Here is a 26818-nt window from a genome sequence, read left to right on the forward strand (position 1 = left end):
GCATCGTAACATGGCTTGCAAGAATCAAACAAGTATATATTAAATATCGTAACGTAAATGAACTCAAGTTACTTTATTTTCTTGATCATTAGATTAATAATTAGGTTAAGTAGGATTAAGAGAGATGCTTCATTTCATGGACAACTTTATCCCTTTATTCTCTTTTTGTTGATGACGTGGAGTCGTGTTCGTCCTTTGGGCGGGTAGGATAGGATGCCGTAATCTCTGACGCCTAGTTTGTTTGTTAATGAAAAACAAGGATTCAAAGGGAGCTTTGTTGAGAGTGACCTAATTATGTTTTATTAATCATTATTATTATTGTTTGTAAATTAATTATTTTTATTATTTTAATTTTTAAAAATTAGGTGGGTTATTGAAACTTTATTCTGTCTTTGACCTTTCCTGTTGAAAACCCTATCAAAGCTCCGTATTATAGTTTAAAGTTTTAAACTCCCTCTCTATGTCTTTTGCTGACCGAAGCTTCCAAATATTTCCGTCAAATTATTTTTTGTGGATTAATATATCATTAATTTTAATCATATGCTTCTTAATTTTCGGATTGAGAGCTCCGTCAGCGTTAATCACCCGCTAAAAACTCATAGCGAATAATCCAATGGGGTAGGAATCAAGGAATTGAACCTAGATAAAGCCTGAACACTACCAAAAAGCTCCAATGAAAAAATTTACATTTAATCGACAACTGTAATACTTTACGCGTTTACGAAAGAGTGAGGTGGTTATTAATTTCGTCCTTTGTTTAGGCAAATATATGAAGCTTGTGATGGTGATGTTAATTGTGCGTATGGTATGGGTTGCAAGCATTTGGACTTTTGAGTTGAAGAATACCAAACCAGTACAAATATGAAAAGGAAAAGAGAAAAGAGATTTGGACAGCCACCATTTTTGGCGGAGGCTGCTTGTACGGTTGTACCAGATGAAGAAGTAAGCTGCCCAGTTTCCTTCTCTGGGGATAATTATAAATATTTGTTCAATTAATTTCCTCATAATTTATTTATTATTAAGATTTTGTATCATTTATTTGATATAAAAAGCATTTTTTTGAATAAATTAGAACGTAAAATAAGAAAGTTTAATTAGACCTAGTCTTAGCATCTCCAGAAGAAATTTGCTTTAAGGACAAAACTGCATCCATCCTTGCAACCAAGTTGAATACGATGAAGTAAAATATATGATTTTAAGAGTAATTTTTTCGGTCGATATTAAAAATTGTCACATATTGTTATTATCTTATTCAAATTATATATATTTTTCGTTAATCCCCCTCAAGATGACGCATACGTTGTTATTATTCTATTTGAATTATATATATATATATTTTTTAAGTTTTTATATTAATGGGACCTAGAAATGGTACTAATAACGAGTGGGTTCCATTTATATACACAAATTTATTTTACACCATATATAAGACAAATTAATTCATTTTAACTATTTGAAAGTTCATGTAATTTTGCATATGCATAGGTGGCACTTGAATAAAATTCACTATTTACTATTAATTAATGAAGTAATGACACGTGTGAGTTAGGAATATTTTGTCTGATTTATTTGCACTCAAATTTAAATACTTCTTATGAATTAAAATAAATTAGAATATAATTTTATAAAAAAATTCAAACTTTTAGTAGGTTGTGGTACTTTTTGTAGGGAGACCATCAATGCACTCTTTCATATTTATATGCAATTAGACCCCTCTTTACTCTATCTAATTGGTTTAGAAAATGCCTCACTTAGGGAAATAATCATGTGATGTACGGAGCACGACACCTGCTTGGTGTTGGAAAGTCGGATCGAGAAGTGTTATGAACCATGAATGGCTGCAATGGAAAATAATATTGACATCTTTAGTAAGGTCAAATTAAGCACTGCTCAACTCCTCAAGTTAATAAAATATGCTCATTGTCAAATCGACAAGTAACAATTCAACTTGAAAGACGATTTCAGAACCAAGAACATCCTGTTGAATTTGATCGAAAAGTAATAAATCAAGCATGAAAATTGATTGTAAAATGAAAGAAATGATCCAATATTGTACAAGAAAAAAAACATATTAAATTATCCGAGGAAAAAATTAAAAGTTACCGGTCACTAAAAGCCGCGATGAAGAGGCAATTTTTACAGTTTTACAGAGTTGATTATACGCGAATACATTGCTGAGCTGGACTCCGACAAATTAAGCCCAAAACGAAGCGCAGAGAGGAGAGAGAGGGGGGGGGGGGAGACAGAGAAGATGCTCACATTTCCAATCGTCTCCCCCCACACGTGACACGTAGCAAGCAAAGCCATTACGCACATTACATTTTGGACCTTCTGATTGGCCAGCGGCAGAGAACCGGTGCGCTGACGTGGGATGGGTCGCTTTCACAAGGAGCTCACCAGAAAAAAGGAAGTGGGTAGTAGTGATGGCCTAATCACTTCGTGACAAGCCTTGATTAAAGTGCCCTTTTGTTCTCGCCCCTGCTTTCTCACACTTTTACGCTTCTGCCACTGTTGTCGTCTAACCACCTCCCATAGCTTATCTTCTTCGTTGACAATTTAGCCCTTGCATTTTGGTTGTATTTGCTTCCATGCCTGGTTGCTGGTCCAACTTTTGTTTCTTGTTTGTTTGTTTGTTGCTTCCTGTTAGGCATGTAGGGATTGGTAACATCTACGCATGTACACAAAACTCTCTTTGTCATTGGTGGGGTTGGTTTTAACTTTACTTTTAACATTTTCTTTTAACTTATTAGCTTTTTTTACGGATAAAAGTTTAAGATGAGATTGGTTACTCACCGTCATCACCAATGCATGCCCACAATTTCAAGCCGAAAGGACTCGAATCTTGGTAGAGTGACACATAAGGCAGATACCTTATTAGCTTTGCTTTCAATGTAACGAGCTTGAGTTTTTGAGTTGAGGCACCATACAAATCATAATAAGATGGATCTTAAACCGGTTAACCAGTGAACCAATCGAAATCGAGTTGAAAAACACTAAAGATTGGTTTTTCTCTAGATAAGCTTAATTATTGGATTTTGTCACGTATATACCAAACCAAACTAACTCAGTTATATTATATAGTTGAAATTAGAGGTGGAGTTAGCCGAATCAGACATTTACCCACTCCAACGTTTGGTTACAAAGCAATGTGTTCTTATATGGCACCAAAAAAAAAAAAATTACGGACATGAAGCAAATGAAACACGGCTTCGTCTGTTGTCTTCTACACTTTTTTCTTTCGTATTTTCATGATTTTCGTTCCAAACTCTTATAGTATAAAAATAGAACAAAGAACCTATCAACACCAATCCATAATCCGAAAACAGAGAATAAAAAAACCCTAAGCCTGCAACCAAACATTGGTTTAGATTCCAGAACAAAAACAGGGAATGGAATAGGATAGAAGATAGCACAATGGCACCTCCCACAAGTTCCTATCATTGGCCCTTGTATCTTTTACCAACTCTTTTGACTATTGGTCCTCCAAATGCAATTTTGGAAAAGTATGGGGCATCTAATGCCATTTGGTACAAAGCACCTAAGGCAAAGATGTCAAAGAATGAAATTAGACCCCCATGCAAAGGGTACTTTTGTCATCGAAAAGTACAGCCTTACAAACGAATAGAGTTAACGAATTGGCGCCCATAGCGTGTAGAATTTGTCGACTGGGGCATTTGATGGATATGGATGTGAACGCCATAGGAAAGTTGGAGAAATAATGCAGCTACTTCTGCTTCAGTGGGAGTGTACCTCTACTGCCATTCGTTTCTAAACATCGAGTAGTTTTCCGCGGCACCGAAACACGATTACGTGATATTATTATTTTATTTCAAACTGATTTGTGAATTTGATTTTTACCATAAATATGTATTATCGATCAATTTTATTACGACAAGGTGTATCTACGGTTCACCAAGATTTCTTCTGAATATATTTATCCATCTTTCCACGTAAACAAATTTATATAATTATTTGGTTTTGTTTTTGTTTTATTAAAATATTTTAATTTCTCCTGGGTGGATGTTTTGAATGGAGATAATGGGCTGTGCTAGCAGACATTTCTACCACCATATTCTTCCAATATTTTCTCTCACAGATTCTTCTTCCTAATTCTTAATGTCCATGAATCATCCAAACTTGCTGGCTTCTTGTTCTTCTTCCACTCCCAAAGTTGCTACTTCCACCATTATCTTCATTCCTTGTAGTGCTATCGGTACTTCTTCTCTGCATAGATCTTTGCAGCTGGGTGTGCTCAATAGTCAAACGTTAACAAACAAACCACACATGCTCGAACTGGGTGTGGTTTGATTTCAGGAATTTAAGGACTCCCTCCTTAACTAGGATTTTCCTCTGTTGGTTTGATTACCAAAGTTGGAATCTTTGCTGTCGCATTTGCTTGTTTTGGGTTTGGGTTGGTGGCTGAAGAGGATAATCAAATCAAACTCTTGTTAGAATTTAGAAAAAAACAGACAGAATCTTGGGATTCTGTTGTTCTTTGGAAGTGCTGTTAGTAAATTTATTGTCTTTTCCTGATTTTGGGTGTCGTGTTTTTGGTTCCTGCGCACCCAAAATTGAAGTTATTTGGGTGTGTAGATAAGATAACTTCTTCCCACACCCACCACACCACACACATCGTCCCCAGAATCCCAAAATCTTCCTGGTTGCAGTGAATTCAAGGTCGGTGGGTTTGTTCTTCCAAGCTTGGAATTTTTTACTTCTAAATGTTGGGTTTTGCTGGACAGTTCCTGTTGATTTGATAGCTGGTGTCTCCTCCTCCCTCTCCCCCTCTCTCTCTCTCTCTCTCTCTCTCTCTCTCTCTCTCTCTCTCTCTCTTCATTCTTTCTCTCTCTAGAATTCATTTGACCTCTTGGCACTGTTTGTGGTTAACTTGCTTGGTTTACTGCTGTGGTGGATGAGTTTATTCCATGTATTTGGGTTCGGTTTAAAGGTGGGGCATCTGCTTTGGATGCTATGTTGCTGGATTGTATCTTTAATTTCCATGAACTGGTACCTCACTGGTGGGATTGTGACAGACACCAAGGTAGGTTTGCTTGGTGAAGCTGCCAATATGTGCCTCAAATGGTGGGAGAAAATCCCAATGAACATCAGCAAGATCCGCCACCATTACTACCAGTATATCGGGTCGAAGAGAGTCCGAAAAACGTGGTGGAGGAGGCTTTTGTTTTCGTGGGTGGTTGGGTGGACAATTGGGAGCCTCTGGATCTTGTGGTACATGAGCTCACAGGCCAGTGAGAAGAGGAAGGAGACTCTTGCAAGTATGTGTGATGAGAGGGCGAGGATGTTGCAGGATCAGTTTAATGTCAGCATGAACCATATCCAGGCCATGTCGATACTGATCTCAACATTCCACCACGGAAAGTATCCATCGGCCATTGATCAGGTAAAGAGATCATCTGTCAACGTTGAGCAATTTAGGATGGTAAATATGTTGGAATTGATTTGTGTCATTGGTGCTTTTGATGTGTATAGGCTAATTGGTGTTTTATGTCGCTCAGATTGATATTAATTGAGGGTACTTAATGAGTACCTACCTGTCTGTTAATTACCTGGTTTGCTAGTTGATGCATTTTGTTCATGTGGGGATTTGCTTTAAATTCGAAGAATTGTGTACCGGTTTCTCAACCGGTGTTAATTTGATATGTTTTGCTTAATTTAATTTCAGATATTAGCTATGATGCTTGTTATCTAGTTGATGGAACATCCTAACTTTCGAGCCTGCAGAAAACTTTTGCGCGGTACACTGAAAGAACTGCTTTCGAGAGACCCCTCACAAGTGGCGTGGCATATGCTGTAAGGGTGCTCCACTCGGAAAAGGAACAATTTGAGAAGCAACAGGGCTGGACTATCAAGAGAATGGATACCCTCGAACAGAACCAGGTTCATAAGAATGACTATGCCCCAGAGGCCTTGGAACCTTCCCCAGTTCAGGAAGAATATGCTCCTGTTATCTTTGCACAGGATACCGTTAGACATGTCATCTCTTTTGATATGCTGACCGGAAAGGTATTTCCTTATCTAGTTTCTTTCGTCAACTTGTCACAATTCATTTAATAACCATACTGGTAGATCCAGTCGAATTCTATTATCTTAATTAAGCAGCATGTTAATTAGTAGTTGGCTAGCATCTTTTACTTTTACTTTGCAGTCCTGATGTATCCAAAATTTAGATGATAGTACCTTTATATTAGAAATTTAGAAAGCTCTTGACATTGTCTCATGCTATCTAGAAAAATTTGGTTTCCTGATTTGCAATCCTCACTCGTGAAGTTTCGTTCATTTGCGTTTCAACAGGAAGATCGACAAAACGTGTTGCGTGCAAGAGAATCGGGAAAGGGGGTTCTTACTGCTCCTTTTCGGCTGCTTAAAACAAACAGACTTGGAGTAATACTGACATTTGCTGTCTACAAAAGAGATCTGCCCTCAAATGCAACTCCAAACGAAAGAATTCAGGCGACTGATGGGTATGCTTTCTTCGAATGAGAACATGTTATTAATAAAAGCATAATACAAGTCTTCCGCTGATAAAAAGCATGTCCACGTTCCTTTATGGTATCATCAAGGCCTTGAAGGGATATCAGCAGACATAATTGCTTTGCTGGACTCATAACACTCAGAGTGGTTATACTTTAGAAGAAGGTTTTTAATCCTGTTGTTTCTGCCAACCAGGTATCTCGGTGGAATCTTTCATATTGAATCACTAGTGGAGAAGTTACTTCAACAACTCGCTAGCAAGCAAACCATCCTTGTGGACGTGTATGATACTACCAATCAGTCGCATCCAATCAGCATGTACGGTTCAAATGTTTCAGATGATGGATTGCAGCACGTCAGCTCCTTAAGTTTTGGAGATCCCTTAAGGAACCATGAGATGCGGTGCAGGTAACTACTAAGTCTTGTGCCTTGTACTTTTTAGAGTTGTGCTTCTATGTTATATAGGCCTCTCCTTGGTCTCTGGTAATGGGACGAGACTAGGAAATGTTATGTTTGTATTTCTTATTCTGATCACACTGTTTCTGAGGGACCTAGGCATCTAGAAAGTCTTGTAGAACTGTATTCAGAAGCCGAGTTTCTTCTTTATGCAGGTTCAAACAGAAGCCACCTTGGCCGTGGTTAGCCATTACAACTTCTATTGGGATCCTTGTGATTGCATTGCTTGTTGGCTACATTTTCCATGCAACTGTAAATAGGATTGCCAAAGTGGAGGATGATTTCCATAAGATGATGGAACTCAAGAAACAGGCCGAGGCAGCTGATGTTGCCAAATCTCAGGTACTTTCTGACTTTTGTTAACGCAGGAAAACTTTCTTTGGAATTGTACTATGCTTGTGCCTAATCAGATCTTAATCCTCTGTAGTTTCTTGCAACTGTTTCACACGAGATCAGAACCCCAATGAATGGTGTCCTAGGTGAGTTTGCGAGACTGCTGCTGTTATTTGTTTAAAATCATGTCCCGGCATTGCTCAAGATTTTAGAGCAAAACTACAGCCAAAAGAAAGCTTGCTGAACTTTGACAATCCTGTCCCTTTTCAGGAATGTTACACATGCTAATGGACACAAACCTGGATGTTACTCAACTAGATTATGTCCGAACTGCCCAGGGAAGTGGAAAAGCTCTAGTCTCACTTATAAATGAGGTATTGGACCAGGCAAAGATTGAATCTGGTAAGCTGGAGCTTGAGGCAGTGCGTTTTGATCTGCGAGCTATTCTGGATGATGTTTTGTCACTCTTTTCGGGGAAGTCTCAACAAAAAGGAGTAGAGGTAAATAGTGTTTCTACCCCCACTACTTCCCCAGAGCAAAAAACATTTTCCACTGTTTTATGTATGGTTTTCTGCTCCAAGTTTTCGTTGTCTAATAACTGAACTTTTGAAATTTTCATGACCAAATTTTTGGGGAGAGCAGTTGGCAGTATACATCTCAGATCAGGTTCCTGATATGCTTATTGGTGATCCCGGACGGTTTAGGCAGATTATCACTAATCTCATGGGGAATTCAATCAAAGTAAGTGTCCAGTGGGTTCTCAACTATTTGTTATACAGAGTAAAATCATGAGAGTGGATAAATGTACCCCTGCATATATTTATGTATCAAACCGTATATTAGGCTTTGTTAAATACGGGAAATTAATTCTATTTAAGCCATGTTGTCCGCGTTCTGTATAAAATGGCAATGACATTGTTTATTTTATATACAGTTCACAGAGAAAGGACACATCTTTGTGACGGTTCATCTTGTCGAGGAGCTGATCGGCTCAATAGGCGTTGAGACCGAATCATCATCCAAGAACACTTTGAGTGGTTTCCCCGTTGCAGATAAACACCGCAGTTGGGGAGGATTTAGGTGTTTCGGTCAAGATGGATCTGCAAGCCGTTTTTCATCCTCATCTGACCTCATCAATATTATTGTATCTGTTGAGGACACAGGAGTAGGAATCCCTCTAGAAGCCCAATCTCGTGTTTTCACTCCTTTTATGCAGGTGGGACCATCCATCTCACGTACACATGGAGGCACAGGAATTGGACTAAGCATAAGCAAGTGTTTGGTTGGCCTCATGAAAGGGGAAATCGGGTTTGTTAGCATTCCGAAGATTGGTTCCACATTTACATTTACTGCTGTTTTCACCAATGCCAGCTCCAGTTCAAATGAGTTAACCATCGAGCAAATCAACAGCCAGTCAAATGCTGCATCCTCAGAATTTAATGGCATGACGGCATTAGTAGTGGACCAAAGACCTGTTAGGGCCAAGATGTCAAGTTATCATATCGAACGGCTTGGAATTCGTGTTGAAGTAGTTTCTGATTTGAATCAGGGTTTAGCTAGCATAAGCTGTGGGAGTACAACTATCAATATGGTCCTTGTTGAACAGGAAGTCTGGAATAAAGATTCTGGAACTTCAGCTCTCTTTGTCAGTAATTTACGGAAAATTGATGGACAGGTTCCTCCAAAACTGTTCATTCTTGCCAATTCTAGTAGCTCATGCAGAATAAGCTCTGCAACTTCAGGTGTCTCTACCCCAACCGTTATCATGAAACCGCTCAGGGCAAGCATGCTCGCTGCCTCACTGCAAAGAGCCATGGGAGTTGGTAACAAGGGAAATCTCCGGAATGGGGAGCTCCCAAGTTTGTCTCTCCGCAATCTTCTGCTCGGAAGGAAAATTCTTATTATAGATGATAATAATGTGAATCTCAGAGTAGCTGCCGGTGCTTTGAAAAAGTATGGGGCAGAGGTGATCTGTGCAGACAGTGGTAAAAAGGCAATCTCACTGCTTACGCCGCCCCACCATTTTGATGCCTGCTTCATGGATATCCAGATGCCAGAGATGGATGGGTGAGTGATGCTTTTAGTTTTGGAAGCTTTCAATTTGAAAACCTCACTGAAATGTCAGAGAACTTAACATTTAAAAATAATATTTAATCCGTGAGGCTTACTTCTTAGCAAGTTCAGTTTTTGCAAGTCGTCTTATATTGAAGGTAGCCATGTGTAGTTCATTTATAAAATCTCTCTTTCGGTTGTATACATGGCCTTTTTTTGGTAATTTTGATCCATTTGAGCTATCCTGGATTAATTTTGTCACTACATTTATAAGTTTCATTTCTTCCCCCCCACAGGTTTGAAGCTACAAGGAGAATACGTGACTTAGAACGCAATATCAGCAACAGTATTCAAGCATGGCATGTACCCATTCTGGCCATGACTGCTGATGTAATTCAGGCAACCCATGAGGAATGCACAAAGTGCGGAATGGATGGATATGTTTCAAAACCATTCGAAGCTGAACAGCTTTATCGCGAAGTTTCACGTTTTTTCCAATCTACTACAACTGGAAACGCGTAGTGAGGACTTGAATTGATGAGTTGCTGATGGCATCAGCACACCGTTTCTCCAAGTCACTGTAAATGCATTCAGAATTTTCCTCGGAGTAAGTTTTTATTGACGAAGATTTAGTTTGCGCGCTCCAATGCTCCATATATTTTCATTGTGGAACATTAGAAGAAAATGTACGAAAATTTGATGAAATCATCGCGAGTGCCATCAGGAACTGACAACACACTGCCCATTGGCTAATTTTTTCAGGAGAACATTTCTTTTGTCACACAGAGTGTATATAGGAGCCCTGCTCGATTACTTGTCATCCAAGTCAGTTTTCTTTTCCCTTGTATTTATTTTTGTGAGCCAGATATCAAAGCCGGTTCATTCTCCTTGTAAAGTTGATCCATCTCCAAGCTTCTTCCACTGAAATCGGTAGCCTGGAATTTTGAGTTCCGGTTGAAGCTCGAGAGAACCGACAACGTTGAAGCTCTGGGTTTGGATTCCGATTCGGATTCTGAATGTAATAATAGAAGCTCGCATCGTTGAAGATATGTCACACTTCTTAGCATCTGTGTATTGTGTAGAGATTGATTTGGCAGGAAGGAGGAAGTTGTAGCTTTTCCTGGGAAGCTGTTGGAGGATGCACATTGTAAATGACAACCTCAATAAAGATTTGTAGTCGGACATTTTTTCTTTTTAGATTTGATGTAACCATACAATGTTGATAATTTGAGAAAGTCGATTATTATTGTCCGAGTCTATTGCAGATATCGAACTTCTGACATATGTATGCCAAGCCCTAAGAAATAGAAATATTCTCTTATCAAACAATGACGAGCCCTAATAACATGCTCTTTTTAGTAGAAGTACATGGTTTGTTGAACGGAAATATTTTTTTATCAAACAACAGCGATTCCTAGATACAAAGATAAGGGCACTTAGTTGGAATGATTAGTTTTTAAGGAATTTTAACGAAAAGTTTCTGGTACTATTCATTTGATTGTATTAAAATCCTACTTCTCTTTTACTCTCATATTCTTCAATATCAAGTTGCGCGTTTATTCCTGCACCGAAACATAAAAATTCTCTCTTCTTCAATATTGCTGGTATGAAAGAAATATTTTTTTATAGAATTATCGTAAAAACTAGTAACGCATCCCACTACAAAAAAAATTAGCTCGAATGTGTAGAATAAAAAACAAAAACAATAATAACAACCAGCGTTATAGTCACGCGGCAATACTTTTGGATTAGGATTGATAATTAAAAAATTATGATAATTATAATTTGACCCCGCAAAACTGAAATAATTGAAATACAAATATATATAAAAAACTAGCCACTCGGTCGCAAGTTGTCTCTACTCGCTCCGTCTCCTCCCACCGCCTTGTTTTGCAGCAGTCCCTTCTAACAAATTTCACGGTCGAGTCTCCTCTGCGGCGTGGCGTTCAGGTGCGGCGGCGATGGATCCAGACGCACTTTCCAAGGCCTTCGTTGAGCACTACTACACGTTGTTCGACGCCAACCGCGCGGCCTTGGCGAATCTGTACCAGGAAAGCTCGATGTTGACCTTCGAGGGTCAGAAGATCCAAGGGTCACAAAGCATCGTGGCCAAGCTCACCAGCCTCCCTTTCCAGCAGTGTCAGCACAGCATCACCACCGTCGATTGCCAGCCCTCTGGCCCCGCCGGCGGCATGCTCGTCTTCGTCAGCGGCAATCTCCAGCTCTCCGGTGAACAGCACGCTCTCAAGTTCAGCCAGGTCTGTTATTGCTTACCTCGTCTTTGTTTAAATCTTTTGCGGCGATTTTAGGGTTTTAGATGTGACTCATTTGCTGATCTGCTGCTAAATCGGCGTGCGATTGGTGGTTGTTGTGACGATTTGATTGTCGTTGCGTTTCTGCTGTTGCTATAAGTAGGATTATGAGTTTTCTAGGGTATGATTTTAGTGATTTTAGCCTCTGTGATCGAGGTTTAGTCCCCGATCTACTCAAAACTCGAGTATGCAAATCCGATATTGGAACTGCCATCGTTGATTGACTGTATTGGGTATGATTTATCAGGTGTTTTTCTGTATGTGATTTGATTTGTGGACCTTATGATTGGATGCATGCGTTGTTAGCTTGTGTGATTATAATTTCAGTCGGATTCAGCCGTGTGTGTTCATGCAGGTTTCACTCAGCGGATTACTCGCGGAGACGGACATTTGTAGCTTTGAATATTCTGATTTTGTTTCTTTTATATTGAGTTTGATTGGAGCTCACATGTTTCAATGCTGTGGATTTTGTGCTCGTTGGGTGTTTCTTTCTGTTTTTACACATAAAATGAAGATTCTTAGTCGATTTAACGACGCCTTTTGTTGTTAATTAGATATTGGCTTCTTCTTATGTTGAACCGTGTGCATAAAAGTGCTGTTTTCTCTATATTGCAAAGGAATTCTCTATTGAACTCTCAGTTTTACTAAATAGTTTTTTCATTTTCCTGGCCTAAATTATGGCATCTAGGTCCATGAAATTCGTCGTCTTCTAGTTTCATGTCATAGAAAATTTTACGTTGTTGTTATGTATTTTTGATTTCATTGGTTGGTATTTATTGTCCAGAATTCTATTTATATCTATCCGTTATCTCTCTTGACTCTAATTGCTTTGTAGGTATTATGAAGGGTTTAGCATCACCTTTTGCTTTATGGCCACTCGTTTTACAGGGATCTTGGACAACTTGTAGTGATTAACGATTTGAAACTGCTTGATTTGCTATTCTTGTCAAGAAAGTTAACTGATAGATAAAAACTCGGCAAACCTAAGTATGCTAATTAAATTGTTTCCCTTGGTTTTCTGCTTCAGTCATGATGTGTGATGCAATGACTGAGTGACAGTTCGTGATTGTTGTCGGTGACTGCGGCTACTTTCTGCTTGCACTCAGCCATCAAACGCATGATAGAATTCCAGCATTAGTTTTATCTCCCTCCCCTCCCTCCTGCTTTGGGATATGACATTGTGTGTTTTCAGGTGCCCCATAAGGGATAAGTGCTCCATTCTGGGTCTTGTTGTTGTCTTGCATGCCCTGTTTATCATTATACCATGGACTTTGCTCCCTGCTTCTTGTATTAATGTTATGAGCCGTCTCCTGGAGTTGTCATTATCGCTTTTCATTTATACATGAAAATTTTATGCAGATGTATGTGTTTCAGATAAATAATTCCAAGATTCCCGAAAAATTGTTCATAAACCTGTTGCGAATGTGTTCTACTATGTTTACTTATTTTAGATAATAGGGTGCTGGCATGTGTCTTCCTTTATCGAATCCAATATATACGTGATTTACCATTTACGTAGTTGTGAACATCTTGAAATATTTATCTTTGCATTGTAGTTTACTAGTTTTCGTTTCCATCTTCGGCTGGCTTCTACCTAATCATAGTTTTGTATTTCATTTCCAGATGTTCCATCTGATGCCGACTCAACAGGGAAGCTTCTACGTTCTCAATGACATTTTCCGGTTGAACTATGCGTGAAGATGAGATTACGAATCACATTTCTCTCTATTGCCGGATGGACTTTCGGTCTTTGGGTTGGTGGTGTGTTTAGTGTTGTTGAATGTGGTTTTTCTCTAAATTTGGAGAGAATTTCAGAGATTGTTATTGGTTAAATGGATGATGCTTACCTTGCTGGGTAATTGTCTAAATGAATACAGTTATTGGAGGTTTGAAGACTAATCCTCATATAAATTTTTCTGTTTCGCTGTAATATCTAGTGATTGCTTGGTGGGAATTTGCTCTCAAACCACATGTGCATGAATCCACGGCTGATAGTATCGATAACGCAGCTGTTTTCACTCAAATAAATTTTGTAACGGAAAGGGAGATTTTCTTTGGTTTTTTCTTTCTAGCTTTCTTTGGTTTGGCTGGTTTGTTTCAGTTTTCTCAACTGCGCAAGAGACGGTCAATCGTGTCGTGCTGAACGTCCCCGCGCATAATCGGCACCATTGCTTGCGAGAGTTCGATCCCCTCCAGCGGCGTTCTTGCCTTATCGTTCATTTTCTTTTATCAACCAAGAAAAATGATTTGAAAACCATATGCGTCGAACCAATCAACAGTTATAGTGATAAGTAGCATCTCCACAGTGAACCATGAATTTTTTTTAATTCCTATGGATGACTAAACGGTCTTTGCGTGAGGAGGTAAAGGATGAAAGTTCCATCTAAACATCCCCTTTTCAAATTTTCCACGTGATGCCGATGGCAGGCGGAAGCTCCGGCGTTATAATGACATTTTCCGGTTGAACTACAGAGAAAGACAAGATTATCACTCACAACTCAACAAAGGGTGGTATTATGTGCCCACTTGAACAAAATTTCCAAGTAATCCCATCATTTGGATAACTTTCAATTATCTATTTAGTCAACCAATCTTACAGTTCATCGACAATATCCATCAAGACAAATCTCAAACATACTCATAGGTTCTGTTCGGTAATACACAAGTTGACGCATGTACTGAAGTGACTTATAAAATCACGGTAAGAAGAAAAAAAACTAAAAGGAGCCAAACATTCATAATAATATTCACAGTTTGTTGAAAAATTCAATGCTTTTCGCTTAGACTAATATCTGGCAAGGGGAGCTCAGGTATTTGGAGTGAAGGAAGAGAAGGAGACTCACTCCGGTGGCGTTCTTCCGAGTCCTTCCCGTTCCCCGTCAGCATCCCTCCGATGCATCGAAAGGGGTGTCTGAATCCCTCGTTGAGTTTCCAAAGGAAAGTCGCCTCGGAGACTTGCCAGGCGACAGTGAGCACAATCATGATAGAAAGCAGCCAGTGAGTGATGCTGTTCTGTTTCTTCACCTTGTTTACTTCTCTCACAATTTTTTCCGTATCGATTTCAGCCCCACCGCCATCTGCTTTGCCGCAACTCTCATTTTCCGGCTTCAATTCGCCGTTTGTAGAGGACGTTTCCTCTCCCGTTTTGGTTGAAGTTTCGTAGTTCCGAATCTCGCCATTGCCTTTTAACGATTCCAACTGTCAATAGGAATGAAACTGAATTGAAATACCTCAAAATATTCATCATGCAATTGCAACCTTTCGTAATGAAAATCGACAAAAAATTGAAGTATTTTGGAGTCTCAATGGCAATTTGTTAATACGTTCATGAATTTGAGGCGCGCAAATGACACGATGATAGGTGCAAGTTTCGCTTCAAATAATTTTATCATGATATCATGCGTAAGTTTCGCTTCAGATAATTGTATCATGACATCATCTGGCGCGGTAATAGTGTAACGTGTCATGAAAGTTACTCCCCCATCAGAAAAGAAACGATACGAGGGGAAATAGATAGAGAACTAGTTGAGATGGCCGGTGATCTGACCTGAGAGAGCAATCGGTGGAGGAGGAGGCGGTCCTCATCTTTATCATCATCATCATCATCATCATCATCATCACCACCTTGGGAAACGCCCTCGCCGGCGGAGGATTGACTGTTTTTCCTCTCCTCTAAGAGCCTCTTGATTGCCTCATTTATCAGCTCCAAGTTCTCATCTTTCGAATCCATAGGTTACGATGTAATATCTCAGCTAGAGAGAGAGAGAGAGAGAGAGAGAGAGAGAGAGAGAGAAACTCAAGTCTCGAACCCTTTTCGTTAATTCCAGATTCCACCCGCAGCGCACTGAGGCGCCTCACAGAAGCCACGCGACAAAGCGTCAGCCGCTGGGTCCAGCTCTCGCCACTTGCGACGAGCCCCACGACTCTTTTCTTTGATCCAGGTTGGCCATTTTTTTCCTAACTATATTAGATCAAAAGGCCGAAATTAAATATGAGTAAATTTAACGGTTTTAAAATTAAATTCAACAGTTAAACTAATTAAATAAAATATTTAAATCAATTTTTACCCAAAATTTTTATAAATACTTATGTATGGTTGAAACTAACAAATGAGTTGAACCTAACTTCCATGCGTTCCATATTTGTAGAAGGGGTTTTTCATTTTCATGACTTTAATGTTTTATGCGGTGTGTATTTTTTTATTATTCATTAAAATTTAAATATTTATAAATTAAAAAGTTCATAAAATATAAATAATGAAAATCTACGTAAAATTTATTTAAAACAAAATTTACTGAGAAATAAATTAGACTCACTCAAGCACTCTTTAACAACTTGGGATTTAACAAAATTTCTAAATTATGGCTTAAAATTCTCGAGATTAAATTTTTAAGCTTTAATCCACATCATTGCATCTTAAACCTCATAGGAAAAAAGTGCTCACAACTATGTACATGTGTCACGATAGTATTGTTCAACTATTTTTTTTTTTAAAGAAGGACAACTGATGGTTTTTAAAGAAGGACAACTGATGGCAAGTCACAGTTATCCACCCATTTTGGGGATCGGAAAGATTCACAGAGGCATTTCAGCCTCTTTCTGACCACAAGTCTGACTTCCAGCCCAGAAACGGATTTGGAACCCAAGACCTCCAATTTTAAGGAAGCCTCGTAATCCATCTTTACCACTAGACCACAAGCTCGTATTTGGCTTGAGTGACTATAGGCTTAACAGTTAACATCGAATTATTCCGGCGCGCGTAAGTTTTCCTCTCAAGAGAGAGGAGCGTAGGCCGAATCAACAAACGACAATGTCAGTCGGAGCAGTTACATCAACAACATACATTTCAAAACATATGCTCATGAATCATGATTCATCCCAGGTCAGATCGGATCATTATGTACAAACTCAGAACCATAAAACGTCTACCATTTATCAGTAACATTTTCATCAACCAAATAAAGTTACTAAAGTTAGAATCATCAGATATTGCTTGCTTCTATGTAAATAGGTACATATCAGTGTCGTCTACAATCACGTTATCGCCACCGGAATTTGGTGCATCTGCTTCGGCACCTTCGCCGCTAGTGCCTCCTAGTTCAGCCTGCAAGCGAAACATATGTTCTTCCGCGATTAGCTAAATTCAAGTCCACGGAATGTGTCGTCACCAAAGATTTGTTGCTTGGTTTCTTACCTTAGCTTGATGGTACCGTGTCAGCATGCGATGATATTGCTGGCGTGCCTCTGGAGACTCAACCATGGACAGCACTCGCGAGACAGCCTCGTCAATGGCTACATTGACTTTCTGTTCGCGGAACACCTTGAGAATATCTTCATCTTCACTTTCTTTCAACTTTGTCTCCTGCCGAAAGCCACGCAAACCAGCTCCTTTCCTTCGCCATCTTAGTACAACCTTGTCCAGAATTCCAACAGCCCAGCAAATTACCTTGTAGTGCTTCCTCACCTGATAACCTCGCACATACGCCTGCCAAGAGAAAAAAGTTGATACTTCATTTTACCAACTAGGAAAACATCAACATTCTGAACTTAAATGCGTGTGTTGCATTTCGTTAAAACGAAAAAGGTAAAAAAAGAAGAAGACTTCTTTTGCATATGAATTGCATTCCTGAGTTCAAAAGGTGAGGTACCTGTATCTTCACAACTTTCTGGCGGAGAGTGAGGAAATCTTTGCGGCCTTTATACCCTCGGTATTTCTTTTGAATAGATATTGCAGCTGAATTGTAGTCACGTGGATTGCGAAAGGTTAGCCTTGACAACGCTGAAAGCCCTTGAATGTCACGTGAACTGATACCGTAGTCATCTATGCTCACACCAGCTTCTTTATGTTGCCGTTTTCTGAAAGAACGTGCCCGGAACGCAGACTGTATGCGTGCTGCAGCTTGAGCTGCATTCCGCACTGCAGCCAAGGTGTTTTTAAGTGACACCTGATCCTCACTGCCCTCAAGGCTTCTATTTGAGACGCTGTTTACTGTTAATTCTGCTTCAACCTCAGCTGAACCTTTGGAAAACTCACTTTCTTCCAGCGTAAGGGATGACAGATGGCTAGTCAGTGACAGCTCTGAAAGATAACCTGCAAGTCCCTTATGCCCAATGGTTGCTGCAATAGATGCCGCAGTTTTGCCAACTGGATCTTGGGAACTGGGATCTGTCACCGCTCCAGCTGATGCACCAGAAGCTAAAAGTACGGCAGCCATCTTTTCCCTGTTAAGAATAAGAAAGTTTCAATGATGCAAAACAAGAGCTAGCTTATATGAGATTAGACAAATCCAAAAGTTATGCTTAGTAATCAACCTTAATCTTAAACAAAAACAAATCCGAACTAATAATACCGATGACAACCCATGTGCATCACCCCTTTGCTAATACTCAGAGAAAAGGAAAGTTTCATTACCTTCCAAAACGAGCAGTCCAGTGTAGAGCAGTCCATCCGTTTATGTCGCGGAAGTTTATATTGACTCCACAATTTAGTATCGGGTTTAAGGCCCACGCAAACCCCAAACCAGCAACCATGTGTATTATCCCTTGCTCTTTCTTGGACAAGGAACAACCATTCTGGTCAAATTCATGGGATCTGGAAGAAAGCCATTGCTGCAACTTGTCTTTCAGTAGCTCTTCCAGAAGCCAATATATGGTACTAGATGAACTTCCACTGCCGAGTAACAAGGCTTCAATGATACTACTCCATGAATCAACGTCAGCTTTCAATTTCCTCAGGGAATCAGATCCGACACTATCCCTTTCCTGTGTTGATGAATCATCCATGAGCAACTGAACAAATCTGACTAGTAATAACAGCTCTTCAGCACTCTCAGCAGCTTCTTGTGGAGGTGAATTATCGTGACTACAGCTACAGCTCTTAACTCGATACTCAAATTCCCTGACTTCACTGCAAGACACCCGATTTCCAGCAGTAAGGCAGACAGTCACCTTCCTAGGAAGGTGAGGAGGAGCTTCACAACGGATTACACCTTCCTGAATGATCTGAGCAGGGACTTCAACATCACCAAACATACAAGTCCATGCAGATTCTGATGGATCACACAGAAAAGATCCAATAATGACGACCTGCAATGAGCAAAGTTGGTTTTAAGTAATTTGAAAAGAAATAAAATATCCAAAGGAGAATGTATGATGTTAGAACTTTGTTATAAAATAGAAAACTGAAAACTAGTGGGTTATGCACTGTTGGAAACTTAGCACCATAACAACTGAACAAAACAAATACTGCATAACCCCCAACCACCCCCCCCTTTTTCCCCTTCCTTTCCCCTTTAAAACGTGCATAGGAAAGTACCCATAAACATGATTGGCTGTTTAGATGGATCACAGGGACTGGCTGTTTAGATGGAATGCATTTAAAATCCAAATTAACAGTATACGAACTCTTTATTTTCTTTGGAAAATATAAGATTAAAATGTCAAGTTAAGTTTATAGGGTTGAGGATATTTGGTGTTTGAAAGGGCTTTGATAGACACTTGTATTGGTAACTCGGATAATGGGTCATCGAGTTCTGGACCTATAACTCAAACTTTAGTTTTGAAGCATTAGATGCACCTGGTAGAAAGTATTTGATAGCTGGTATGATAAAACTGAGAACAATCATACCTTTGTAGCTTCAGTGGCATAACCCCACTCTGGAGATATTTCCCGAATAGTGAACTTTTGATTTTGTGCAACAGTCAAACTGATATCAGAATCAACAGATCCTATCTGGCCTTGCTCAAATAACTGTGTATAATAGTCTGGATGTGTTCCAGACACAAAATCATACGGATACAGTTTGGATCTGTCAACTTCTAGAGGCAGTGGCAAAGAATCTGGTTACATGTGAAGCTTGTTAGAATCTGAAAAATACTCAGTACGCGCTAAATGAAGTGTTAAAGCGATTTTCATAACGAGAAAAGGATATCATACCATTGTCCACAATATTTTCATTGGAATTTAGCCATTGATGATGCTCCTGCACTTCAGTTGGTCCACTCCTCAAGGAAGACAGCGAGTTTTCCTGTTTCGATTGGGAAAAAAACAATGAATTGATGGCTCAGTAGCTTAAAGGTACAACTAACATAAAAAGGTTATTGACAAATGGGACCAGTCTATGCATAAAAGACAAGCAAAGCGGCCAAAAGCTATTAACAAATTCATCTGAGTAAAGGTGTAATAACAGTGGACAGTAAAAAAGGTTTTAGCAACACTCACATTTCTGTCCAATGTATATAAAGATTTCTCCGCCGACTTTAGGACTGATGAATTCTTCCGTGGATCCAGAAACTCTTTCCAAGTAGCAGATTCTTTGTTTCCATCTCTGACTTCATGGTCAATGATTTTACAGTGCTCACCACTATAGTCTGCATTACCTTGCATCCGAGCAGGTTCACTGTAGAACTGATCGTGCACAAAATATCCGGGTTCATTGAAGGCAGCAAACTGATCCTTATTGGTGATATCAGTATAATCCAGGATATCTGAAGCATTTGGACTGTCGTCCATAAATCCTTTGAAGCTGTCCTCATTTAAGCTTAACTGCTCTTCAAGCTGTCGCAAAGCTTGATTAACATCAAACTTAGTCAAACTATCCAACTCCCCCGTTCCATATAAATTTTCTGGGTTCCCCCTTCCATTTTTGTTGACTATATCTGAACTAACTTCTAGTGAACCTGGACTGGATAGATTCTGATTAGGTTCACGTAAATCACTAACTATGGAGATAGAGCCAGGAGGAGTAGAATTAGAGCTTGGACTGTGGCTAAAGGAAGAAGATACTGGTGATTGTACGAAAGAACCAGTACTCGGCTTGCCCTGAAATGCATCATTGTATAAAAAATTATCACAACCCAGTGGGGAAGGGGTGGTGCCAGGAGAGGGAGAGAGAGCGAATTCATGTGAAAAGGAGTAGTGAGATATGCCTGGTTTAAAATCAGGTTCTGAACACTCACCTCATTAGTTTCTCTATAATGCACAAGTACAATATGCTCATATGCCCTGCCAAAGAAATTCTAATTTGTGAAATATCTATTCAGGGAAATGCACTCGACAATAATTGCAAGGGTACTCACGGATCTAGCATCCAATAGCTACGTCTCTGAAAACTTGGGTTGTCCTCTCCATGTGCGTAATAACAATTTAACGTTTCGACATTACCAACCTATGCATACAAAACTTGGTTACTCAAGCTGAAATATAGGACTACACTGGCCTCAGTAGTACAAACAACATTACCTTAGTGCAACAATACAAACAGAGCAAAATTAAGCACGAAGTTTTGCAGACTAGAAAACTATTTCCATTGGAACGCTGAACCATCCAAAGATTTCAAACAGATAAAGTTTATCATTTTATAAATACCCGAGAAAACAAATAACTGTCATGTGGTATAAGGACAGACCTTTTCACAAAAGAAAGCTTCAATGTAACTGAATAGATTGCTTTAACGAACCTTAAGTCGCTCATGTGCTTCACCTACGGTTCTTCCATCCTTCTTTTTACGCCATTGGTGCCCGTCTCTACGAAAGAAACGAAGGATCCTCTTGTTAAAAAGAAATAAAGATCCACCTGTTGCAAAATCCAAAAGAAAAAGACGTAAGAATAAATGGGATTCCAAATCTAATGGAAGCAACAATGCCAATAAGCCACGCCATTACAATACAATAAGAAGAGCAAACAGGAGACATACTACTAGGCTGTTGCGGGGGTTCGGGTGCGATCTTGTACTTTTCATGGTTCTGCAATATGAAGAGCACTTCAGCAGGCTTCAGCCAACGGGTTTGCGCTTCTTGAAACAGATCATTTATGTTATATCCTGAGACATCAAATGACATAGAAAATGTCAACTAGTTTTCAATTGACAAGACAAACACAAATTTGAGATCACTGATGGTGTTATGAAATTGTTGTTTGCAGCAGGAAAGACTTAAAATTGTTATAAAACCGTTTGGAATTACTTCATGCAGCGAGAAATTCACCAACAAAAAGTTCAAATTTTGATGGTTGTTAATTAACACTAATTTAATTACACATTTTGATGCATAAGAAAACTTTAAACAAACTGCAAGCAGAACCAAATGTCCCTGATTAGAACCCAAATAAACGCCAAGGGGATCAGAAAATTTTCAATCTTTTACATGATCTAGCATTTTCGTACTCAAAATTCGATAAATATTGTAGTTTAGTTTTTCGCTTCTGGGTATTTGCGAACAAGCTCAGTGGCCTACGTACCTGATTGCATCGTGCTCAGCTGCCGAAATATCAAAAATTGACTAACTGCAGAGAAAGGGGTTGACTTGCGGGCATTTAAACCGGAGGCGGTCGACAGAGCAAATTCAAGAGCTAAAGTTCGGGGGCGGAGAGACCGGAGTCTCGGTCGTGAACCGGATCGCAGGTGAGCAGAGTACCCTTGGCCTTGTAGTGTGTAAAGGCTTGAAAGGAAAATAACCGACAGAGACAGCAAGACCAAAGACTCCAAGAAGGTCGATAGAGAGGACAAAGCGTGCAAGTAAACCGTAAGCAGGAGCGAATTATCTCCTGCGCCCGGTGGCTAGGAAGCATCGTGTCCTGATGGGCTGGCGGAAGATTATAGGCTATATGGAAATGATGATTGATTGATTGATTGATTGATTGATTCAAAGTTGGAAGCTTCACGGACTTCATGAGTGCTAAGGTCTGCACCTGCCGCGAAGCAGAGGAATAAAATACGGTAGGTACAATTTTAGCTGACCACAATATTGTTTAAATAATAATAAAATAGAAAACGTGGAACAGGTGCCGAGTGCCGTTGGATTCCTTGCTTGGATGGAAATATCCAAGATCCAAAATCCCCACAGCCACAGAATCACAGATGCAAACCCAGAAGCTACAGGGCTACATGCAATAATATTAAGATAAGTTCAAAACTCGATTGTCAATCAGTATTACGATCTTGTGGTATTCATTTTCATTTAAAAATGAGAGGTCTTAAATTTAAATCTCATAGATAGTGAATTTAATACCAAACTAAGTTATCAATTGTATTGTTTAACTGAACTTCCCCTCCCCTTAGTTAATAATATCGATGTATTAAAAAAAAAAAAAAACTTATAACTCAATTTGAAATGTATTAAAAAAAAAAGTTTATAACTCGATTTGAAGTGCTTTTAAAATGGCAGACTTAAAAGTGTTTCTTACAAGAAGCACCCACTTCAAATACTTTTGTAGCCCAAAAATAGTTTTCTTAAAAGCATCTTTGAACTAGTTTTCTTAAAAGTGTCTTGTCATTCTCAAAATACTTAGAGCAACTCCAGCGAGAGCTGGAGCCCGATGGACAGGCGACATAAATGACCCAATAGCCCCAACAATCTGCTCCAGCCCATGCGGGCAATGGGGCTCGGGGAAGGCCCGAGTGAGTGGCCTGGCTCAAATTGGTGGCCTGAGAGCGTGAGGTCACATGATGTAAAGTTGACGCTAGCCATATTATAAAATTAATTAAAAAAATGTAAAAAAGCAATGAAAATGTAAAAAAATTAAAAAAAATGTAAACAATTAATAAAAAATCCAAAAAAGTTTTAAAAATTAAAATTAATTAATTAATTTTTCTATAAATATCTTATCATTATCTTCCACCTTACACCACAATTTTATATTTTCTCAAATACTTTGGGTTGTAAGTTTTTATTTAATGAAACGTGGTACAACGAGACCAATTAAAAATCATATCTGAAATTTGAAATAAAATTAATTTTTATTATTCTATAAAATAAAAAATACTAATATTTTATTGCATATTGTCATGGCTATTCAGTTTAGGGGTGGAGATGCAAACGGCAGTTAATGTTCATTAAAAGCAGTTACTGTTCACAGGGGGGATTCAATAGTTAGTTGCTCTAAGGGACCTCTCTTTGAGCCTTTAATGTTGATCATTTTAGTTCTGATTGTAGACGTGGTTTTGTGTTATATTTTGTTTTCATAGGAGGGGAAATGAAATAGGAGGCCATAGTACGACTCTACACTTCACAATAAGCTAAGAGTAATGATATTCATACTATGTTTTTATATCACATTTCTATACCACATTAGGTGGCATCTGATGTGGACAACCACATCATTTGAAAAATTTGCATAGCCTAAGGAAATGAATAAGAAAGAATCCTCGTATACCACAATCATCATTTAATTAACTAGTTTTTATTAATTATTAGTTTATTAAATAATGACCTAAATTTAAAAATCTGACTAATTCAAATGATGTGGATGTCCACATCAAATGTCATCTTAGATGGTATAAAAATGTGGTACAAAAACATGGTATGAATATCATTACTCATAAACTAATTAGCAAGCTTAATTAGTAGATATTTTAATATTTTTCAGGCCGTAGTATATTTTGTAGCCGTGGTTTTGTGTGGTCACTCTACTCTAATGAGGGAAATTAACTAGGTTAAGCAAATAGATATTAAAGTCATCATATACAGGAATCGAATTTAAAATCTCTGATTTACTAATCATTTGTGATGTAAATGACATGAAACTCATATGAGAATGCGGCACTTGATGTCTCAAGTCCTTCCTTTAATATCCACACAATCACACACACACACACATATATATATATATAAAGCAAGGTTCTAAAAAACGCTAGGCGCTAGTCGGGCGGCGAGCTAGCGCCTAGCGCCTAGGCGGCCTAGGCGGATTTAGGTACATTTCTTATATATTTTATGAATTAATTAAATTTATTATATCAAATGTAAATAATTATTGACTTATATGTTATTTCTTATAGAAGAAAATACATATGTGAATGTTTTTTTGTACATATATGATATACTTGCCTAGGAAAAATACAAAATATTATCTAAATAATTTATAATTTATATAAGATTTATATATGTGTGTGTATACACACACACACACACACACAAAACTTTTAAAAATATAAAAAGCCTACATGGTGGGTGGTTTTCATTACTAAAACCATCAAACCGTCCACCTCACCTCTACTCTTTCACATCACCTGTCCACCTTGTGGTTTCATAATTAAAACCATGTCAGAGTCCATAGTTCTCATAAATAAAACCATGCTTTTGACCTTGGATTCCCAATCCTCAACTTGCACGATTGCACTTGCACCACCACATATTCAAAAGCATATTCAAATGTTTAAGCCCCTCTCTATCTCTCTCTCTCTCTCTCTCTCTCTCTTCGCACTCTTTCTTCTCTGAGTTTTTCCAGAAATCTCTAGCAAGCAGCCATAGTTTCCGATGCAGGTGTAGATGCCAAATGCGAGGTGCGAGATGCGATGCAGGTGTTGGAAACTTGGAGTTGTAGATGCTATGAGAGTTCGAGGCGAGAAAGTTGCAGTTCTGCAGAGCCTTCGATGGTGGCGAGAGTTGCAAAGCACCTTGTGCGACGACAAGAATTTCAGACCACCTAGCGCCGCCTAGTGCCGTATAAACCGCCTATAGCGCCTAGGGGGGTGCCTAGGCAGCCGCCTAATTCCCCACCGATTTTTTAAATGATTTTCCCCAAATCGCAGCGGGATTCCACCGCCGAACGCCTAGGCGGCCGCCTTGAGTGTTTTTTAGAAAACTGATATAAAGTCAAGACCCTAGCGCTACTCCCTCTCTCCCAAAGTCAAGATCTCCCAAACCCAATTTTACATGCATCAGCAGGCCCTTTCTCTTGGGTGGAGTCGATGGCAACCCCCCTTCTTAATCCTTTCTTCTTTTTCCTTAACCTCCATCTTCCTTTTATTTTTCTTTGGCCCTAGATTTCTGGTAGTTTTGCTTTTAATTTGCCTCATTTTTCTTGATTTTTTTGTCTCAAATTCCTTGAGTTTTGTCTCAATTATTGGCAAACCTTGTCACAAATCAAAGTTCCATGCCTTTTTCTTTCCAAATTGTTGTTCCTAGCCATGAGCTATTGCCCACTTGGTTCCGCTATTCGGCTTCTTGAATTCCTCCTCCATGGACTTCGGTTGGAGCCGTGCTTTGGGTTTCAGTGGCTACTAAAGTGCAATTTGCACCATTTTGTAGGATTATGGAGCAATTTTTTAGTGCAAGTGGCTTGTCCATCCTTATTTTCTGTTCATCCTTTTGGTTCGTTAGCTCTTCTTCTTGCCTTCTTGGTTCTGGCAACTTGGCGATGGCGGTGTGGCTATTTTGGTGGAGTAGACTGGTTCTCGTTTCCCATTCTAGGGTTTTTGACTTGGCAATGTTATGAGCTCACTTTTGGGGCTTATTCTCTTATTTTACTTTTGTAATCAGATGCACTCTTACTTTAGTGTTGTGGATTGTTTTCGGACTTGTCTCACTTTTTATTAGTGTGTTTTATTTTTAATGAAATTAGTTGGTGGACAAAATATATACATAAATATTTGTGATGGGCCATCATTAAGATTAATGTTAGGGTAATGCTAAGGAAACTAAATTTGTAGACAAAATTTTAAAAACTAAAGGACATGGAAGTTGATGATTGATTTATTACTTAAGCGTTGATAAACGTGTTCATTCATATTGGTGACACATCATTTAGTTTGCAAATTTAGTCTCCAAATTTAGTCTCCCTAGCATTACCTTGGATGTAACATCCCACATCGCCCAAATGAGTGATCGTGTAAACCTTATAGTCGTGTAGGCCTGGCAAACGGGTCGTGTATGTCGTTTTCGTGTAACACCTGTTATCTTAACGGGTCGTGTCGTGTCACACATGTTATCTTAACGGGTCATTAACACGTCGGGTCACTTTACCCAACGGGTAAAGTGACCCGACCCGTTATGACCCGTTAAGAAAAATATAAATTTTCTTAAATTTGCACATACCACACATTACCACATAAATATTACTTCAAAACATTAAAACATATTTGTCATTTAAGTACTACATCTACACTCGAAAATAAACAAGTTTGACGGTTGTGATCTCGAAGCATATACAAACAAGTTTGTGATTTTTGGCATATGTGATTTCGAAGCATATACAAACAAGTTTGACAGTTGGATCGTTGAAATTAGTTTCATAGAATTCGTATCCCATCAAAACGATAGATTCACTAACACTTAAAGTTTATTTATACTTTCATTAAGTATAACATAAGATTTCGTGGTATCCATTTGTGTAAATATTTTAAATTGACGATCAAATTCATTCATTGTATTCGTATAGGGTCAAGGAGTGTAGTTGT

At 38.8% G+C, this 26818-nt stretch overlaps 4 protein-coding genes across 6 annotated transcripts; 2 read left to right on the forward strand and 2 right to left on the reverse strand.

The window, feature by feature from the left end:
- Window positions 1–3644: 3644 nt before the first annotated feature.
- Window positions 3645–10584, forward strand: LOC103403179 (histidine kinase 3-like). Of its 2 annotated transcripts, XR_003769746.2 has the most exons (11): window positions 3645–5401; window positions 5743–6024; window positions 6313–6482; window positions 6688–6900; window positions 7104–7290; window positions 7376–7427; window positions 7552–7781; window positions 7924–8022; window positions 8216–9348; window positions 9630–9940; window positions 10096–10584. XR_003769746.2 is itself a non-coding variant. In NM_001328729.1 (10 exon segments), coding segments are annotated over 10 exon segments (3081 nt in total).
- A 407-nt stretch (window positions 10585–10991) lies between these two features.
- LOC103403178 (nuclear transport factor 2B) lies at window positions 10992–13575 on the forward strand. The gene is made up of 2 exons (XM_008342009.4): window positions 10992–11591; window positions 13269–13575. The coding sequence occupies exons 1-2, from the start codon at window positions 11295–11297 to the stop codon at window positions 13341–13343; spliced, it is 372 nt and encodes a 123-aa protein (XP_008340231.1). The 5' UTR covers window positions 10992–11294; the 3' UTR covers window positions 13344–13575.
- A 606-nt stretch (window positions 13576–14181) lies between these two features.
- On the reverse strand, window positions 14182–15606 carry LOC103403177 (uncharacterized). The gene is made up of 2 exons (XM_008342008.4): window positions 15193–15606; window positions 14182–14843 (listed from the first exon to the last, which is right to left on the reverse strand). The coding sequence occupies exons 1-2, from the start codon at window positions 15373–15375 to the stop codon at window positions 14412–14414; spliced, it is 615 nt and encodes a 204-aa protein (XP_008340230.3). The 5' UTR covers window positions 15376–15606; the 3' UTR covers window positions 14182–14411.
- An 865-nt stretch (window positions 15607–16471) lies between these two features.
- On the reverse strand, window positions 16472–22220 carry LOC103403176 (calmodulin-binding transcription activator 4-like). 2 transcript variants are annotated; one of them, XM_029095444.2, is made up of 12 exons: window positions 21883–22220; window positions 21341–21466; window positions 21104–21219; window positions 20724–20812; window positions 20604–20649; window positions 19867–20466; window positions 19582–19672; window positions 19273–19484; window positions 18058–18731; window positions 17294–17867; window positions 16840–17130; window positions 16472–16749 (listed from the first exon to the last, which is right to left on the reverse strand). In XM_029095444.2, the coding sequence occupies exons 1-12, from the start codon at window positions 21890–21892 to the stop codon at window positions 16645–16647; spliced, it is 2934 nt and encodes a 977-aa protein (XP_028951277.2). In that variant the 5' UTR covers window positions 21893–22220; the 3' UTR covers window positions 16472–16644. The 2 variants fall into 2 exon arrangements, with proteins under 2 accessions (XP_028951277.2, XP_070671484.1); XM_070815383.1 differs by lacking the exons at window positions 20604–20649; window positions 20724–20812.
- Between the last annotated feature and the right edge of the window lie 4598 nt (window positions 22221–26818).

Source organism: Malus domestica, chromosome 16 (assembly GCF_042453785.1).
Source record: "Malus domestica chromosome 16, GDT2T_hap1".
NCBI lineage: Eukaryota > Viridiplantae > Streptophyta > Magnoliopsida > Rosales > Rosaceae > Malus > Malus domestica.